The 18,835-nt window shown below is 54.4% G+C and overlaps 2 protein-coding genes across 2 annotated transcripts; one reads left to right on the forward strand and one right to left on the reverse strand.

The window, feature by feature from the left end:
- Positions 1-252: 252 nt before the first annotated feature.
- Positions 253-3,015, forward strand: FTH1 (ferritin heavy chain 1). Its single transcript, XM_021684915.2, has 4 exons — positions 253-617; positions 2,016-2,162; positions 2,466-2,591; positions 2,690-3,015. Exons 1-4 carry the CDS (start codon positions 504-506, stop codon positions 2,852-2,854), a joined length of 552 nt encoding a protein of 183 aa, XP_021540590.1. The 5' UTR covers positions 253-503; the 3' UTR covers positions 2,855-3,015.
- Positions 3,016-3,125: 110 nt separating this feature from the next.
- BEST1 (bestrophin 1) lies at positions 3,126-14,310 on the reverse strand. The gene is made up of 11 exons (XM_021684914.1): positions 14,244-14,310; positions 12,832-13,019; positions 11,505-11,599; positions 10,784-11,017; positions 10,022-10,176; positions 9,557-9,634; positions 8,627-8,779; positions 7,668-7,748; positions 7,219-7,370; positions 4,704-5,327; positions 3,126-3,491 (listed from the first exon to the last, which is right to left on the reverse strand). The coding sequence occupies exons 2-11, from the start codon at positions 12,981-12,983 to the stop codon at positions 3,473-3,475; spliced, it is 1,743 nt and encodes a 580-aa protein (XP_021540589.1). The 5' UTR covers positions 12,984-13,019; positions 14,244-14,310; the 3' UTR covers positions 3,126-3,472.
- Positions 14,311-18,835: the final 4,525 nt, after the last annotated feature.

Raw genomic sequence — 18,835 nt, forward strand, 5'->3', positions numbered from 1 at the left:
GTCGGTTCCAAGACCCAGGGCGCCCTGGGCGCAGGGCTCGGGGCTGGACTTTGCGCCCGTCCCCACGTCTTCCCTACGGCCCCACCTCCAGGGCGCGCAAGGACGCCCACCGGGCCCTACGCGCTGCGGGACACGCGCGGCCTCCCCCGGCGGCGCCGCCCCTCCCCCACCGCCCCCGAGGCGGGGGCCGCGCGCCCACCGGAAGAGGCGGGGCTCGGCACGGCGGGCAGGCGGCTTGATTGGCCGGAGGGAGCCTGACGCCCGATCCCGCTATAAGTACGGGGTCGCAGTCGTCTGCGCCACAGTCTCCGCCGAGAGTCGCCGCGGGTTCCTGCTTCAACAGTGCTTGGACGGAACCCGGCGCTCGTCCCCCACCCCGGCCGGCCGTTCAGAGCCAGCCCTTCGCCATCTCCTCATAGCGCCCTCGGACCGCTCCAAGGCCCCCGCCGCCGCTCCAGCGCCGCGCAGCCGCCGCTCGCCGCCGCCTCTTCTCAGCCGCCGCCATGACGACCGCGTCCCCCTCGCAGGTGCGCCAGAACTACCACCAGGACTCGGAGGCCGCCATCAACCGCCAGATCAACCTGGAGCTCTACGCCTCCTACGTCTACCTGTCCATGGTGAGCGCCGGCCCGCGGGCGGGGGCGGCCTCCCGGGGCGGCGGGGCGGGGCGGGGGTGTGGCTAACGCGCGGGCTCTCCCGCCTCCGCGCGTCCTGCTGGAAGATGGACGCCGCTCGAGGTCTCCCAGGGCTTGCGCAGAAATTCTGGCCAGCTCGCCCTTTCCCACTGTCCTTTGGGAAGGTTCCCTTTTAGGCAAGGGCCGCCTCTGCGCACCGCTCTATATTTAAAGAGAGCGTAGTTTTCTTGGAATCCCCGAGTTGGAGCGGTTGCAACCTGTACAGTCCTGCAGTTAGGAAAGTGGGTTTTTGCGTTTCCATCCCTTTCTCTGCATCGATCACGTGATCCTGGGGCCCTCCGTTTGCTTCGGTAATGGGGGCGAAGTGGTCCAGCCCCCGCCCCGGGTAATGGCGGAGCCTGCTGGGAAATGGTATCGAATAGCAACTGGGGTGGTGGGGGGAGCTGGTGCTAAGTGGCTTATCTCCCACGGGCCGACCATTCTCCGAGCAGCAATCGCCACCCCTCTGTTGCTTATCTCTGAGTTCCACTTGAATTGAAGCATGGACATCTCCCGTTCTGCGGACACAGTTGTCTTAGTCATCCGTTCTTTTGCCTCCGGCACTTCTTTATCCTTTTTGTGCCTGAGAGCTGTGGCCCGCTAATTGAACGCTTGGTTTTTGGATAAACTACACCAACGGTTACTGGGCAAAGAATTTTTCCATGCACTGATCGATGGACTCCGTTTTCCAAAATCCTATTTTTAGGCGGTGTGGTGGGAGTTTTACTTAGAATTGTCTTACGACTGTGCAAATTATCCAAGAATAGACAAGTTACAGATGGATTTGAAAACAGGCCTGGATTTCCCCGACTGCCATTCTATTTCAGGAACACCTGAATACATACAGCAAGTGCCTAAAAACTGAATCAGATTTTTTGCCTTCTGGCAGTTTCTTTATACGTTAGCATTGCCGAAATTTGTCACCTTGCCTAATGGGTTAATTTTACAAATTAAAGCTGTAAACTGGCAAGCTCATGTTTTAACATGGGTGAATCAGGCAGTAGGGAGAGAAGGCACTATTTGTACAGGGTAAATACTCCCACATCCTCTCCAAACGAATTTGACAACTGGCTGGAAGAACTTGGCGCAAATACAGAGCCTTAAATTCCATGCTGGGGGCAGTTGCCTATGATTGTTCTAAAGGTTCCTTGTAGTAAACTTACAGTTGTTCCAAGGACCAAGTCTTGTTTTTGTGTTTTAGAGTACAGACTAATTAGTGTTGTGTTCAGTCCAGGAACACAGCCTGCCCCCCGTCTGGTCTCCTTCAGCACAGACCCCTTCAGAAAGAAAGGCTAGGTGGCAGAGTGCCTTTTAACAGAACATGTTCATGTTCTCTTTCAGTCTTACTACTTTGACCGCGATGATGTGGCTTTGAAGAACTTTGCCAAATATTTTCTTCACCAATCTCATGAGGAGAGGGAGCATGCTGAGAAACTGATGAAGCTGCAGAACCAACGAGGTGGCCGAATCTTCCTTCAGGATATCAAGGTGAACAAAAGAACCTAGAAATCCCCTGCTTCATGATCTAGCAGTCCTCAGGTGTCAGAAACCACTCAAACTAGCAGTTGCCCTTCTAAAATGAGGGTACTTTTGGCTTCTTTGCTTTTTTAGGCCTACCATCTCAGCTAAAAGAGGCGAACGGTAATGGGCAAGGATGTTAAATTTGAAACCTTTGGAGAAACTTGGATGTCCCTTTTGCCAAAGCGCAGTGGTTACATGTTAGGTGCTTGCTAACTTGTGGATTAATTGGTAGAGGCTGCAGATGCATTGATGTGACCTCTTCTCATTCAGAAACCAGACCGTGATGATTGGGAGAACGGGCTGAATGCAATGGAGTGTGCATTACACTTGGAGAAGAGCGTGAATCAGTCACTACTGGAACTGCACAAACTGGCCACTGATAAAAGTGACCCCCATGTAAGTATTGGCAATCTGGGAGCGAATGGAGGAAGTCATTTGCCTCTTAGGGGCTGGGAAAACTTACCATTAACGTTCTTCCCCATTCTGTTTTCTAGTTGTGTGACTTCATTGAGACTCATTACCTGAATGAGCAGGTGAAATCCATCAAAGAATTGGGTGACCACGTAACCAACCTGCGCAAGATGGGGGCTCCCGAATCTGGCATGGCAGAGTATCTCTTTGACAAGCACACCTTGGGAAACAATGATAGTGAGAGCTAAGCCTTAGGCTGTCTTCCCATAGCCACAAGGGTGACTTCCCTCGTCACCAAGGCAGTGCATGCATGTTGGGGTTACCTTGACCTTTTCTATAAGTTGTACCAAAACATCTACTTAACTTCTTTCATTTGTACCATTCTTCAAATAAAGTAATTTGGTACCCAGCTGTTGTCTTTTGAGTTTGTGGGATGGGCTAGAAATGTATCTAGGTCATCTTTGCAATCTGTTCAAGTGCTATAGTTGAACCACAGTAATCAAAATGAAATGCCTAAGAGGATTTGTATTTATTAAAAAGTCCTTAGTTTGGAAAAGATATCAAGGCTGGGTGTGTTGAATTCAGACAGGACTTAAGGACTCCTGATTCTGAACTGGATGTTTTGAATTACAGGTTTCCAGTGGTTCGTTCCAGCTTCTCATATAATTTTTATGTACAAAAGGCATTTGAAGGCTTAAGTAGCCCTGAAACCATGGATCTTCTTACCCAATAAGCTAACCATTTAAAGCTGTCCTACGAACACATTCTTCAGTGTGGACAGCTGCGTGACAGACTGGATCAGTGTCCTGCTGGTGTACATGCAGGTAGGACCAGGCCAGTGAAGTGTTCCCCTCTTGGGAAACAGGCTAAGAATGTGCTTCGTCCCTAGAGAGAATTGGAGAAAGTTTTCAATGTGAGTATGGAAGATAATCTTCATTTCAATACTAAAATAGTTGGAGTTAGGGCAAAGGTTAGGACCCCTAAAATCAGTGAGTGGTGTCAGGAGCCTGAAGAGCCATCTCTCCTTGCTAACAACTACATTAATGTCCTTTCCCGAACAAACTGCAGTGATCTGTAGAAGTTTCTGTCTAGATCTAAAAGAAAACTTTTTGACCACAGAAAGGACTGAGAATCTAGAAAACAGGAAGTTGAGTTCTCACATGATGGGGGCGGGGGGGGGAGGGGGGGGGAGGGAGGGTTGATTTAACTGGGTGAAATCCAGAATGTAGGGAAATGGTTTTGTGACCCCTGTGGACTGACCCCAAGGAGGCATGAAGAGCACATTTATGTTAAGTCTTTGATGAGGGCGCATGGGTGGCTCAGTTGGTTGAGCGACTGCCTTCGGCTCGGGTCATGATCCTGGAGTCCCTGGATCGAGTCCCGCATCGGGCTCCCTGCTCGGCGGGGAGTCTGCTGCTCCCTCTGACCCTCTCTCATGTGCTCTCTCTCATTCTCTCTCTCTCAAATAAATAAATAAAATCTTAAAAAAAAAAAATCTTTGAGTACCCCAAAGCAGTGAGATACCCCAAGGGACCTGGATGCCCTCACCTTAACCATCTGCCAGTTCCCAGGAGTCTAACACTTTCCAGAAGTACTTAAGGATTGCTGAGAAGTTACGGGGGAGTGTTCATACACTCTCTCTGAGCTTTGCCTGGGCAGTGAGTGGAGTTCTTGGGGTACAGCCCAGAGCCCCTAGCTCTGCCTCATGGTTTTGCATCTGCTACTCAAAGTGAGCTGGGTCCAGGAATAACGTGACCACTTAAGTGTGGCAGTTCCTGTCAGTGCAACCTCACCTTCCTTCACCTGGGACCCAGGGAGCTCTTCCTAGTGATGATGTCAGGCTCCGGTGAAATGGAGCGTGCATTACACTGGGAAAAGAGCGTGGATCAGTGGTCCCTTGCTGAGGTGGCCAGGTGTGTGCCCCAAGCCAATGCTGGATGTAAGTCCAGCATGCTCTGGCAGTGATGGGACCATAGGAAAATGGGCTCCCAGGAAGGTGGAAGAAGGGCAGAATCACAGCAAGGGAAGGTGGTGGTATTTCCCACCCATATGGGAGGGGGGCAGGTGAAGTGACCCAGGTTAAGGTAGAAGACAGACCTGTTTTCCAAGGCCCAATAGGGATCCTCGTGACCTTTGAGTACACTGTGTAGGTTAGTTGACTGGTCCAAATGTGATTCTCCAAGATGATGTTCAGGGGTCTCCGACGTGCCCGTCAGGTTAAACTCAACAGTTTTCCTCTTCGTGTGACCCGATTCTGGGTCCTCTGCTGAGGACCCGATACTATCTGAGAGCAATTCAAAACTGGTCTTTGTCCCTGGAGCCACAGGCTGTAGGCTTTGGTCTTTGACAGCGCCATCTATGCCCGAGACTCTGCGAAGGCTTGAGGGTGCTGACTGTCCAGGTGGGAAGATCATAGGTGTGTGGCTGAGGGGTGTCTGTGGGGCACTGTGGTAGCCTGACCTCCCGTACAGTGCAGCAGTCTCGAAAGCATCCTCCTCCTTAATCTTCCAGGCCTTGCTGTCTTCTTGGTCCCTAGAGTTCTGCCTGGCACCCCCAAGTTTCGTGGGCTGGCCCTCATGGAGAAGGCCTTCTTTCTTGGACCACAGTAGTTTGGTCTTTGAGTTTGTCCTGGGGGGATGGTGGTCATGGGACTGTAGCCCTAGGAAGCGGCCAATGATGCCAGTGTGAGTGCCCTCCTCCTCCATGTCTTCCTTATGCATACTGGAAAGAAGCATGAGACTCAGGGTTAAATAGGGGACAAAAGACCAAAGCCGGACTTGACTTTTACCCCCTCTTTTCCCTCCTTTTGGCCCAAAGCCAAGGACACACAGTGTTCCTCACAATGCCTGGACTCACCTCTCCCCCGACCCATCCTGTACTGCACTGTCCTCATACTCCTTCCCAGGACAGCTCACCTCACTGTTCTGTGGCTCCCTCTTGCCCACGTTCACTAAACTCCCTAGACTGGCGCATCTTCTCCTTAACATCCCTCCCTCCAAGCGACCTGAACTACTGGTCCCCGTGTGTGGTGGGTCAGATGAGGCCCAGGAGTGACTCTGGGTAGGCCAGGGGTTTGTGGTTCCAGCTGGGGAGCAGCATCCACAAAGAAGTGTGGCTTCCTGGGAGCCCAAAGCCTTTACTCGGCAGGAGAAAGCCCATTAGCCCAGAATGTGGCCTGGCCTTGCCTGTGTCCACATTCTCCCCATGCTTCGAGGCCCAGCTCTGGGTCCACCTGGAGGCCACCTCCCAGGCCAGAGGTGGTCTCTGTTCTATGTTCTGGCTCTTTCCCAGGCATCTAGTACCTTGTACCTTGTGTCAGAGTTTGGGCCTCGGGTTTGAGCCCCCTCACTAAATTGTTCCTTAGAGACAAGGTCTATGTATTAGTATCCTCTGTTCCCACCCAACCCTCAGCTGCTAGAGCACAGACCATAAGGAATTCAAAAGCAATTTCAGGGGCACCTGGGTGGCTCAGTCCGTTAAGTATCTGCCTTCGGCTCAGGTCATGATCCCGGGGTCCTGAGATCGAGCCCCGCACATCAGGGTCCCTGCTCAGCGAGGAGTCTGCTTCTCCCTCTGCCCCCCTTCCCCACCCCTTGTGCTCTCCCTCTTCGTTCACTCTCTCTCTCTCTCAAATAAATAAAAATCTTTTAAAAATAAACAAAAGCAACTTCCAGAAATGTTTCTGACCTAAGCAAGCCTCCATCCTTCATTTGATCACTTTTTCGAACCTTCCTCACACCCACTAGGGACTCTAATTCAAATTATGGCTTAGTAGGGTATTTCATTTTTGAAAGAAAACTGCTTAATTCTGTGGAAGAAAACCTGAATGGTATGGACCCTGACACACAGAGGACTCTCCAAAGTCCCCTCCACCGCCCTACAGGGGAGCAAGGGCTCTCTGGGATGGCCCTTCAAGCCACTGTGGCCCAGCTCCAGCTCACAAGGGAATCAGACCAAATCAGGGAAACGGGACCCATGTGCAGGAAAGTTTGGCCTCTGTGGGTGACTTGAGGCCTGTACTCTAGCCCAGAATCTACCCAGAAGGTACCTGTGATGAATCATCCTTTTGCTGGCACATGCTTGCCCCGCCCCCATCCCAGGGACCCCCGCCCCCGCTTCACTCTCCATCTAAACCCCCCAGTCTATCAGAAAATGTAGTTCTGGACCAGGCTCTGACATTCCAACCGCAACACTGATCACTGTCAGCCCTTGAGTAAGTCCCTTCTTTCTCTGGGCCTCAGTTTCCAACTCTGGACATGGGGGGCTTTGGCTGGAGGTACCTAAAAGCCCTTATAACTTTAGGAGTTACTAAGCAGTACAAGGTAAGGATTAAGGGTGTGGAGGTAGAAGTAGCCATGCCTGGTCCACATGCGCTGCTTGCTAACTATGTGACCCTGGGCTGGGCAACCTATTTAACTTCTCCGAACTTGGACTTAATCATCTGAAAACTGGAGATACCAAACCAGGGTTATTGGGAAGAAAAAGTTTATATAAAGAGCTTAGTGGAGTTCCCAGCACCTAGCATGCATCCAATATTTATTAACTAGTGCTTTTCCAAGTTCTTGTGCGTGGGCTTTTCTACCCACCAAAGTGGTTCCCTGGCACTGCTCACCTGATGTTGAAGGTGGAGCCTAAAAAGGAGGCTCGACGAGACTGGGCGGAAGCAGCTGTGTAGGGGGGTTGTGGTTCTGGCTCATTCCAGTACATATCCCGCTCCATCGGGGGCAGGTCCTGGTGCATCTCGTCCACAGCCAACAGGGACACCTGGTTGCCAGGTACAGAAGGAGAAGTCCAACAGAAAGGACAGCCCAAGTGGGACTGTGATCTTGCTAGATGACCTGGAAAGGTCACTTCCCTCTCTCTGGGCCTCGGTTTCCCTACTTGTGAAACGGAGAGACTGATGCCTATCTGCAACCTCAAAAGTTGGGGTGAGAATCCCGTGAGTGAATGTTTGGCTGGGAGGTGGGGGGGGCAACTCACTGTGGGGTCTCCCTACAGAACTGTGGGGTCCCCTCCTTGGGTCCAGTTCAGGGAAGGTCCACAGGACAGGCTCCCAAATACCTGCAAGCTCCTGTCGACAATCCAGTTGGTCTCAAAGTCATCATCATCCTCTCCAAATGGGTTGATGAGTTGCTCTGCCACCTTGGGGAGAGGTGAGGCTCTGAAGTCCTCAGGTAGACTCCCTGCAGCCTTGCTCCCTGCCCTTGAACTTTGGCTCCTGCTCTTTCCATGCCCCCCAAGATGCCTCTCCTGCCTGACCACCATCTCCAAAGCCAGTATGTAACGGCTCCAGCCACCCACACTCATAGGCACCCGCACACAGTCCCCTTCCCTTCAGGACACTGAGCCCAAGCTCCTCTCCTGAGCCTGTTGCTCCCTGAACATCCAGAGCTGTCCTTGAGCCTGTCACTCACACAGTCACCACTAGTCCCTCCACTCACTGTATCTTCCCTGGAGTTCCATAATTCTTTTTTTTTTTTTAAGATTTTATTTATTTATTTGACAGAGAGAGACACAGCGAGAGAGGGAACACAAGCAGGGGGAGTGGGAGAGGGAGAAGCAGGCCTCCCGCTGAGCAGGGAGCCCGATGTGGGGCTCGATCCCAGGACCCTGGGATCATGACCTGAGCCGAAGGCAGTCGCTTAACCAACTGAGCCACCCAGGCGCCCGACACTGCTATTCTTATTCCGTGCATTTCCCTCGTTCTGGACAAACATTTGGGGAACGTTCCCTTGAGGGGGCACAGCAAATGGTTTGACAACTGCACTTTCCCTGTATCCGTCTGGCCTGCTAAGTGCTTCACCTCGGGTGAAGCGCTGGGATCAGACACTGGCCTCAGGTGGGTCCCACTCCTCTCTGGGTCTCAGTTTCTTCATATGTAAAGACACGGGGAAGGAGCAGACCAGAGGGTCGTAGTGCGGGCCCAGCACCCGACGTTCCACATTTGAGACTCTCCTTTCCTGGCCGGCCATGACCCTTCTAGCCACGACCACAGCCGGTCTTGCCGCAGAGAATCTCACCTTCAGCCAGCCGGCGTAGAAGAAGAACTGCAGGAATGTGAAGACAGGTACAACGAGGTCCAGCTCGTGGCCAGGGTAGGCTTTGGCTGGGTTCAGGAACTGCCGCCCAATCAGGCAAGCCAGGAAGAAGCTGTACACAGCCACGGTCACCACCTGGGAGGGAAAGGAGGGTGGCGGCAGAAATGGGCTGGCTGGGGACCTAGGGTCAGGAAGCTCCCCAGGCTGGGAGGACGAGGCCTTGCTCTGATTCGCACAGTCCTATGACTTTGGGTCTCTGCGATCTCTTTAAAATGGGGATATTTGGGGGCGCCTGGGTGGCTCAGTCGGTTGAGCGGCTGCCTTCGGCTCGGGTCATGGTCCTGGAGTCCCGGGATCGAGTCCCGCATCGGGCTCCCTGCTCGGCGGGGAGTCTGCTTCTCCCTCTGACCCTCCCCCCTCTCATGTGCTCTCTCTCTCTCATTCTCTCTCGCAAATAAATAAATAAAATCTTTAAAAAAAAAAAAAATGGGGATATTTGGGGCGCCTGGGTGGCTCAGATGGTTAAGCGTCTGCTCAGGTCATGATCTCAGGGTCCTGGGATCGAGTCCCACATCGGGCTCCTTGCTTAGCAAGGAGCCTGCTTCTCCCTCTACCTGCCACTCCCCCTGCTTGTCCTCTCCCTCTCTCTCTCTCTGGCAAATAAATAAAATCTTTTAAAAATAAATAAATAAATAAATAAATAAAATGGGGATATTCACATTCCCTCCACTGAACCAGGCAGAAGCCTGGACTCTTTAAACTTGTCACTAGAGAGAATCTGCAAAGTCCAGACCTAACTCCCAGGGTGAGCCTCTAAGCCCCTAAGTGAGCCCTTCCCACCGCAGGCTGTTTCCCGAGTCTTCCCAGTCCCCCCGTTTTCCCAAGGGGCAGCTTCCCTGGCCTGGTCCTCACCTGCGTGTACACCAGCGGGATACTGATCCAGTCGTAGGCAAACAGGTGTCCACACTGAGTGCGCAAGATGTTCATCTCCTGGGGAGCAGAAGGGAGGGTTGGCTTTCTGACCACCATCTGCTCTCCCAGGCTCAACCTCAGCACTTCCCCAGGTACCAGGGTCTGGCGCTCATGGTCCAGCCCTGGCTATGTGGTCAGGGGCAGCTCACTTAACCTCTCTGCGCCTCAGCCTCCTCATCTGTCAAAAAGGAGGAGCCAGGATCTCAGAGGTTCCCTTTAGAGAGGAAATGGGAGGGGAATTTGGGGGAGGGGCCACCGTGGGTGGTGGAATCCTGTTGGTCAAAATCCTACAATCCCAAGGCAGGTTCTAGGAAAAGCCTCAAGCCTTGTCCTTGTAGGAAACTGTTCCACGTGGGCCACAACCGTCCCCACTCTGCATCAGCCCCATCTGTGTAGTGAGCTCACGTCTAGCAGGCTCTGGAGCAGGACAGGATCCCGGATTCGACCTCCAATCCACGCCTTCATTGACAGGTTGGCAAACCACACCCAGGGCACCCAGAACGTGTTGTGAGGCAAGCTCAACTTTTCCAAGTGCTTGCGTTCCGCCGGGGTCATAAAGCCTGCGGGGTGGAGTGAAGAAGGCAGTGGGTGGGGGAGCCCGCAGAACGGATGGCTGGCAGGGGTGGCCAGACCTTGCCGAAGCCCAGGATTTAGGCCCAAGTTCACTGGGACCGCGGAGCTGCTTTGCCATCCTCTTTCAACAGATAATTACTGAGTGCCCACTACTTGCTGTTCTGGCCTGAGCACGTGAGAAGGGTCTGTCTTACTAATCAGGACCAGGGCAGGAAAGGTCAGAGACGGAGGTCACAGAAATGCAGACTGAAAACTGTAGACCTGGACGGGAAAGGGCAGAGGGAGGCCGACCGGTACTTTCTCACCAGTTCCCAAGGCCCGGCCCCCGGCCCTCCGTCCCCACTCTTCCCTCATCCCTCAAGGATCCTTAACCCTATCTCAAACCCCTATGCTCCCGCGCGGTTCCGGGCCTCGCTCCCACCCATCTTCAGGCCCCCGACTCCGCCCCGCCCAATGCGACGAGGTCTCGACCCCACCCCGCTCCTGGCCCCACCCAATCTTCAGCCTGGAGGCCTCTGGCTCCACCCATCTGCTCCGGCCCCGCCCCGGGCCCCCGCTCCTGGCCCCGCCCCGGGCCCCGCCGGCCCCGCCCACCTGCTTTCACCAGGTGCTGGGAGCTGGGAAAGCGCTTGTAGACCGCGGCGCTGACGCTGCGCAGGATGAGCACGTTGCCCAGGTTGGCGTAGCGGATGAGCGTGCGCCGCAGCAGCCGTCCTTGCTCGTCCTTGCCCTCCACCAAGCCCGACACCAGGTTCATAAGGCGGTCGGGCCACGGCAGGTTCTCGTACTGGTTCCACCAGCGGGTCACGACCAGCGTCACGTAGAAGCCTGGGCAGGAGAGGCGGGGGGTGGGGGTGGGGGGCGAGGGCCCAGGCTGCGGCCAGAGCCAAGCGAGGGCGGTGCCTCGGTTTCTCCATCTTTCTGATGGGGAGCAGACCCAGCCCCGACCCTCCTGGAAGGCGCTGAGTAGGGGAAGACCATCAGAGCCCTGCATGAAGGCGCAAGAGCCTGAGTTCTCTCTCCTGTGGGCCCCCTGCCTATCCCAGGAATCTGCCAGACAGACCCCTCCCCTCTTGCTCAGAGGCTCCAGGGACTATGTCAGCGCTGCCCTCAGAAGCTGGGGTCTTGAGTGCTAACCTCAGGACGTCCTTCCTAATGTCTAAGTTCAGTCCGTCTGGCTGCAGTCTCCCCATTTCCCTGAACTGCGGAGAGGCACTGACACGCCACTGGCCTTCCCCAGCTAGTTCCTCGTAGTCCACCTGTGTGGAGCCTGGAGCAGCCACTGGGATCCCGACACGCCGAAAGGGGAGCTCACCCAGCACGAAGGAAATGGGGATGAGCTGGATGTAGCTGTCGCAATACAGAGTCAGTTTCTCAAACATCACCTGCTGTTCGTCCGTGAGGGCCATCCTGGGGGGTGGGGGGTGGGGGGGATGTGTAGACACTGGGAGGACATGGCTGAGATCCGTACTGACTCCAGCCAGGCCTAGGATAGGAGTGTGGCTGCCTCTTTGCTACCCCACCACTTCCCTGTCCCTTTCACTGGCCCTGCCTGGGGCCTCTCCTCTGGCCTGAGCCAGGTCCCACTCCTCTGGCAACCCCAAACCCCAAGGGGACATCTGCTCCATGGCTGTAAGAGGCCCCTCAGGAGGTTTTCTGTGAGGTATAGGAGGAAGGTCCTGCCCAAGGAGTTACTTTTAGGTACCACTGATTCTTTTAAAGAATCCAAAGGACAGTTTGAAAGCAGGTTCAAGGAGTGTTTGATCTTTAAAAAAAACATGTGGTGGGGAGAGATGAATAGGTGAGCACAGAGGGTTTTCAGGGCAGTGAAACTACTCTGGATGATACTAGAATGGTAGATAATGCCATTTGTCCAAACCCATAGAATGTACAACATCAAGAGTGGACCCTAGTGTAAACTGTGGGCTTTGGGTGATAATGGTGTGTCCATGTGGGTTCATCTATTATGACAAATGTGCCACTTGGCTGTGGCATATTGGGAGTGGGGGCGGCTGTGTGTGTTCGAGGGGGTATATGGACACTCTCTACCTTCTGCTCAATTTTACTATCAGCTTAAAGCTCTGAAAAATAAAGTAATTTTTTTTTAAAGTGTATTGGTGCCTGAGTAACAACCAAAGAAAACCAATGTGCTTTCCTATTGGTATTGTAATTACGAATTCAAGAATTTTCTGTATTTAATAGTTTTTCAATCCATTTCAGTCATTAATGCTTTTTCCATTCAAAATGCTTTCATATATTCTGTGATTATATCTCTCCTATATTTTATTTAAGTAAACATTTTTATTGGGGGGAAAATACGGTCTGCACCTGGGAGCTTGTGCGGGACTCAGGAAAACAGGCTGGCGGAGTGGGACCAGGTGAGGCTTGGATTCCAGAGGCCTCTCCCTGGGTTGGAGGAAAGACACTCCCAGCCTGCAGGCTGCCTCCTTTTACCTCCTCCCCAGCCCCCAACCTCCAGCCCCCCCCCCCCCCCCCCCGCCGCCCCCGCCCCCAGGGCTTGGCCGGGAGCTCAGGTCAGCCTTAGCCGGCTCTGGTACATTGGCCCCCTGCATGGCTGGCTAGTTGTGCCAAGCCCCAGCTGTACCCCTCCCAGGCCCCGGCCCCAGCCTTTCCCCCTGCACCTGTAAATGAATCGGATGGTGTAGTAGCTGAGCAGGAAGATGAGGAACTCGCCATAGAGCAGCTTATAGATGCTGCCTCGCCAGCACAGCAGCAGGCGAGAGAAGGAGCCTAAGCGGGCATTCGCCACCTGGCTTGAGTAGGTGACGGTCATGGCCGGGCACTGGACTGCAGCGAGTGGGCTTGGGTCCTAGTAGACAGGGAGAGACACTCACGGGGGGCTTGTTCGGGGCTTGTGTGGGCCCCAGGAGTGATCTTAGCCGGGACCCTTCCCTGCTCTGGGCCTCAGCTTTCCTGTCTGGACACTGGGAGGGGGATGAGGTGGCCTCAAGGGCCCTTCCGGCTCTTCCTGCCTGTGGGACATGGGAAGCCAGGGAAGCGAGCCCAGGGCTGCCCACAGCCGTGACAGGGAAGACAGGTCTGCGCCCCGAAGCTGTATGACAAAGGCAATGACAAGAGCAACAGCGAAGTGCACACGCTGGGCGTGGTCCCCTGAGCCAGGCAGCATTCTGAGCCCATCTTCTTCATTAGCTCCCCAAACACCCACGACCACCTTGGAGCAAGATTGGTAAGGGGCGGGCGCCTGGGTGGCTCAGTTGGTTAAGCGACTGCCTTCAGCTCAGGTCATGATCCTGGAGTCCCGGGATCGAGTCCCGCATCGGGCTCCCTGCTCGGCGGGGAGTCTGCTTCTCCCTCTGACCCTCCTCCCTCATGCTCTCTGTATCTCATTCTCTCTGTCTCAAATAAATAAATAAAATCTTTAAAAAAAAAAAAAAAAAAGATTGGTAAGGGGCCTGGTCAGTCTTGTCCACTGCCATGTCTCCAATGCCCAGAACAGAGCGTGGCTGGTAGAGATGCTCAAATAATGTTTACTGAACAGGGACCCCAGGGCCTTTCCACTTGCTAATCCTTCTGCCTGGAGGATGCTCTTTCTTATCTAATGCATGGCTCATTCCCACGTCGGGCTATCTGCCCAGAAAGGGTGTTCCCAACTACTGTCCCTGCAGATAGCATCCAGTGCCACTGGTACTCTCTGTCCCCTCATCTTGTCGATTTCTGTCCACAGCGTGTATCTTGTTCTGCTTGAAATTCTATTTTGCAGGACGTCTGCTGGCTTACTGACCATTCCCTCCCGCGAATGGAAGCTTCTGCTGTGCTCGTGTAGGAGGTGCTCCGTCAGAACTTCTCGGAGCGATGACTGACACCCGCCCTCTCCCTGCTTGCTCGGATGGGGCTGCAGTAGCTGCTTTGTGGCCCGTGCACACCAAGCTCATTCCCACCTCAGAGACTTTGCACAGGTCCCCCCCCCGCCACGCACACATGCTGCCCGTGGGTGTACATCCCACGCACCAATGCGGGGACCGCCGTCCACCCCGTAGGCCCTCAAAGCCTTGGCAGGCCGACCCCTACTCACAAGAGGGGCTCCGGTCTTCTCAGGCAATCCCACAACAGTTCTGGCCACTGCACCAGTGGGACTCTTGGGGGTCCTGTGGCCAGTGCCCGCACTTAGCGCATGCGTGTGTTAAGCGGTCACTTGACTCCCTCAGCCAGGGCCTCCACAAAGAAGCCTTGTTTGGGCCCCTCTCATAATCTGCACCTAAGCAGCGGCCGGCACCGCCTGGCCAGGGCCCCTCTAATTCCTGCCGGTGCTGGGGGTGGAGGGGGGGGCTGAGCTGAGGGCTAGAATTTGGGGCAGCTCCCCTCCACCATGGGCCCAATCCTGCCATTCTCTCTGGGCCCTCAAATACGGAGATCGAAGGATCTGTGTGTTTTTTCTTTTCTTTTTTTTTTTAAAGGCCACATATTGTATGCTGCCTTTTTTTTTTTTTTTTTTAGATTTTATTTATTTATTTGACAGAGAGACACAGCCAGAGAGGGAACACAAGCAGGGGGAGTGGGAGAGGGAGAAGCAGGCCTCCCGCAGAGCAGGGAGCCCGATGCGGGGCTCTATTCCAGGACCCTGGGATCATGACCTGAGGCGAAGGCAGATGCTTAATGACTGAGCCACCCAGGCGCCCCTCGAAGGATCTGTTTCTGACCACTGAGGTCTTGCAGGGAGAGCTGTGGGGAGTGGGGCCAGGCCCTGGTCTGGAGCTACACAGTGGGAGCCGCGGGCCGGCCTGATGGGGCTTTGGCAGCTCTGGGGGCACTGGAAAGAACACTGGACCACAGTCAGAAGCCCTGGCTTCTAGTCCTGGCTCTGCCACCTGTGTGCGGTGACCCTAGTGGGCCTCTGCTCCTTCCTAGGCCTCAGTGTCCCTATCCAAAAAGGATGGTACTGCTTTAGACCTCATCACCTTTCTCAGGGCGACAGCGGGCCGCCCCTGCTGGTGAGGAGCCCTGATTGGCTGGTGGTGACATCATGGGTCATTCAGGCTGTGATTGGCTGGCAGAATCCAGTTAGTAGGTTGGTTCACAGCTATGGAAGAAGAGGGTGGGGTGCGGGGGTAGGAGGCTGCTTTGTGGGGGCTGGGCCTGGTGCGGGATGACACAGCAGCCCTGGTGTTTATGCTGCTGGCTTCCAGCCAGCCCATGCAAAATGGGAGTATGTACCCAGGTCCCCAAGGGCAGCCGGTTAATAGCTCAGCACCTGGTTCCAAACATTTTAATCCATCAGTCTATACACGAGGGCCCTCCTAAGCCACTGGAAGTGATGCGTGTCCAGCACGGACTCCTCTTGTGAAAACTTGAAGCAGCAGTGGCTCTTGGTCTTCAGTGAGTGGCCATGAGAATGGTCTGGAATGTATAGGAAACGTGCAGCTTGTCGGGCTCTTTCTCCAGAGTCTGATTCTGCCATGGGGGGAGGGGGGTGCTGCATCTCTAATGAGCTCGGGGCTGGGGGAGAGGGGGGAGGAGGATTATAATGCCAGTGGTCTTCAGATCGGACTTTCTGAAGCCCTGATTTACAGTATGACCTCGAGCCTTAAAATAAATCCACTCCTTCCCTCCCTCCCCCCTCCCTCCTCTCTCCCACTCCTCCTCCATCACCTCTCTTTCTCCCTCTCCCTGACATACTCCTAAGTGTTAACAATGCTGAGATTGCAGGTGACTTTTTTTTTCTTTTTAAAGATTTTTCACCTATTTGACAGAAGGAGGGAGAGCACAAGCAGGGGGAGCAGCAGACAGAGGGAGAGAGAGAAGCAGCCGCCCCCTCCGAGCAGGGAGCCCGATGCGGGGCTCGATCCCGGGGATCATGACCGGAGCCAAAGGCAGATGCCCAACAGACTGAGCCACCCAGCGCCCCTGCAGGTGACTTTTGTGCACACCACTTTTGCCTTTATAATTCTCTGCCGGGGGGTAAAGATTATTTCACAACAACCTTGGATACTTTTCTAATCACAGCTAAAATAATGCCATCGCGGTTATGAGGGAGTCTCTTCAGAGATCAGCAACAGCCTTTTAGGAGTATTTGCTAGCCCCCTGCTGCCTGTGGGGAACACCTTTCCCATCGCTGTCCTTAACTTGAGCCTCGGTCTCCTCATCCGGAAAATGGGACAATAACACCTACGTCAGCAATGAGAATGATGGGTAACAATTTCGTCAGCTCTCCAAACCAGTGGTTCTCATGCCTGGCTGCCTGGCCCTGGCGCCTCTGCCCGACCCCTCCAGATTCGGTTGGGCTGGCAGGTCCCAGACGTGGCTGTTTTCTCAAGTTCCCCAGGCAAGTCCAAAGGACAGCATGGGTGGAGAATCACTGCTGTAAGGGATAATGCCCTACCCTGTATTTCCTTTTCCCCCACCAAAACATAGCAACACTCAAGAGAGAGCTTTCCACTTAGCAGATGATCAATATGTTTTTAATTAAAATTGAAACGTGTGCCTGGCACCACGCCTGGCACGGGGATGCTCACTCCATGTCAGTTGAAGGAACGGATGAAACACCTCTCTTTTTGTGCTATCAGGTTCCTGCCTCCCCCCATGGTGACCACTGGAGGGCGCCCTTGCCTAGCTGGCTCTGGCCCTGGAAGCCCTGTTAGCCGGTCGGAATCCATAGGGACCCTGGAGCTGACACTGGATGTCTCCCTCATCTCCTTGACCCTGACCAGCGCTGTAGGGCCATGAGAGGGAGTTGGAAGACGCAGTGGCAGCTGAAGTCCTCCCGCTCTTTTCCCTGAACCTCAGGTTTCTCGTCAGTGTCCCAAAAGTCCCACCAGGACCCGCTGACGGTGCTGTACCAGACCCTTTCCCCTCCCAGGTGCCCCAGGACATCCACAGAGACACTTCATAAGAAGGTGCTCCTGGGAGCATCTGGGTGGCTCAGTTGGTTAAGCGACTGCCTTCGGCTCAGGTCATGATCCTGGAGTCCCGGGATTGAGTCCTACATCGGGCTCCCTGTCAACAGGGAGTCTGCTTCTCCCTCTGACCCTCCCCCCTCTCGTGCTCTCTCTCTCAAATAAATAAAATCTTTAAAAAAAAAAAAAAAAAAGAAGGTGCTCCTGGCCGCAGCTCAGTGCTAAGACAAGTAGACCCCAGGCATAAGCCAGGGTCTCTTCCACTGGGTCTCGGCCATGAAAATGTCCCCAGCTAGCCAGGCGCGTCTCAGGCAGGCTGCAGTGGGCACTGACCGACTGACGCCATGCTTGGACAAAGAGCCCCAGGATTGACCCCTGCAAGGATGGGGTCCAACCCAGTCACCCAACAAACCATTTCTGATGCCAGAACTAAGCCTAATCTGATTCCTGTGTCCAGAAATTCCTAGTCAAATAAAAATGAAGGAAACACGTAACTTTAACACAAAATGGCAAGTCCTAATATCTGTGTCAAGGCCACAGAGCTCAGAGAAGCGTTTACAGAGAAGGGAGCATTTGAGCTGGGTCTTGAGGCATGGGTAGGAGTTTGCCTGAGCTAAGGAGGATGGAAGGGTATTACATAGAAGGGAAAGCCCACGCGAAGTCACGGAGGCATTCCTGAGGGACAGTTCAGTAGGGTTTCATCATCTACATTTTACAGAGGAGGACGCTGAAGCTCAAGGCCTCTCTTGTCCAAGGTCACACAGCTCTAAAAGGCCAGGCTGGGACTGAAATCTGGGTCTTCTCATTTTTAATCCTGTGGCTTTTCCATGACTCACCATCACCTCTCCAGTGCAGGTCAGTTTCTGAGGGGTGGAGGCTTACCTGTTAGGGCAGTGGTTTCTGTTGGGCTTAAAGGGAGGTCCAAGGGGTAGGGGGTGCACAGAAGACACGTTGACTGCAGCGGAGCCCATGGTCTTGAGGCCACCAGCAGAGAGCCATCTCTTAGAGACAGGCAAAACAGAGCTGGGAAGATGGGTGGGGGTTCCAGGGACGGAATGCGACAGCCTTCTCATCTGGGATCACCATGGCAACAGGAGCATCACAGAGGGCCTGCTACTGTGCCCTTCCAGGCCCTGCCTCAGCTGGGCAGGAAGAAGATGACCCAGCTTGGCTGGGGGCGGTGGGCAGGGGGCCCTCGGGTGGGCCAACCAGCCCTGGATGCTGCCTCCAGGCTCTAGGTAGGGTACCTGCCAGCCCTCACCCCCCTCTTGGGCCAATCACAGAAAGAACAAGGCAGAAGCCAAGAGAGAAAAGGAGGGGGCTTGGCATATCTGGTCAAGGGAGGGGAGGGGCACTGCCAGCCTGGGGCCTGGAAGCAGCATAGACAACAGCACCTCTCCACTGGGGTCAGCAGCCCTGATCCCTAAGAGGCTGGATAGAATCAACATCCCAAGAGATGAACACATAAGCTCTGGCTCCTGCAGAAAGACAACAGGGACTGGGAGGGGCTGGGACACGCTGGATCCAGCTTCACCAAGCCCTGTCCTGCCAATGACAATGAATAGCATGGAATAGTCCAGAGCCGGCCCAACCAGAGACAAAAGGCAAGAGGATTCACCACAGCCTTGGGGAGAACACTGGGATCTCCGAGCTGCCCTGTCCCCATGGACTCCACCCCACTGAGGCCAGCCAGGTGAGGCACAGACCCCATCCACAATCCCCCTCCTCTACGAGCTCCTAACTGGGGCTAATGGGCAGTTGAGGAGGAGGAGCA

Source organism: Neomonachus schauinslandi, chromosome 11, assembly GCF_002201575.2.
Source record: "Neomonachus schauinslandi chromosome 11, ASM220157v2, whole genome shotgun sequence".
Classification (NCBI taxonomy): domain Eukaryota; kingdom Metazoa; phylum Chordata; class Mammalia; order Carnivora; family Phocidae; genus Neomonachus; species Neomonachus schauinslandi.

Coding starts and splice junctions, on each gene's coding strand:
- FTH1 (XM_021684915.2), top strand. CDS start 504: ATGACGACCGCGTCCCCCTCGCAGGTGCGCCAGAACTACCACCAGGAC. Junction 2,163..2,465: donor TCTTCCTTCAGGATATCAAG/GTGAACAAAAGA, acceptor CTTCTCATTCAG/AAACCAGACCGTGATGATTG. Junction 2,592..2,689: donor CTGATAAAAGTGACCCCCAT/GTAAGTATTGGC, acceptor TCTGTTTTCTAG/TTGTGTGACTTCATTGAGAC.
- BEST1 (XM_021684914.1), bottom strand. CDS start 12,983: ATGACCGTCACCTACTCAAGCCAGGTGGCGAATGCCCGCTTAGGCTCC. Junction 11,600..12,831: donor ACCATCCGATTCATTTACAG/GTGCAGGGGGAA, acceptor CCCACCCCCCAG/GATGGCCCTCACGGACGAAC. Junction 11,018..11,504: donor CCCCATTTCCTTCGTGCTGG/GTGAGCTCCCCT, acceptor TCTCCTGCCCAG/GCTTCTACGTGACGCTGGTC.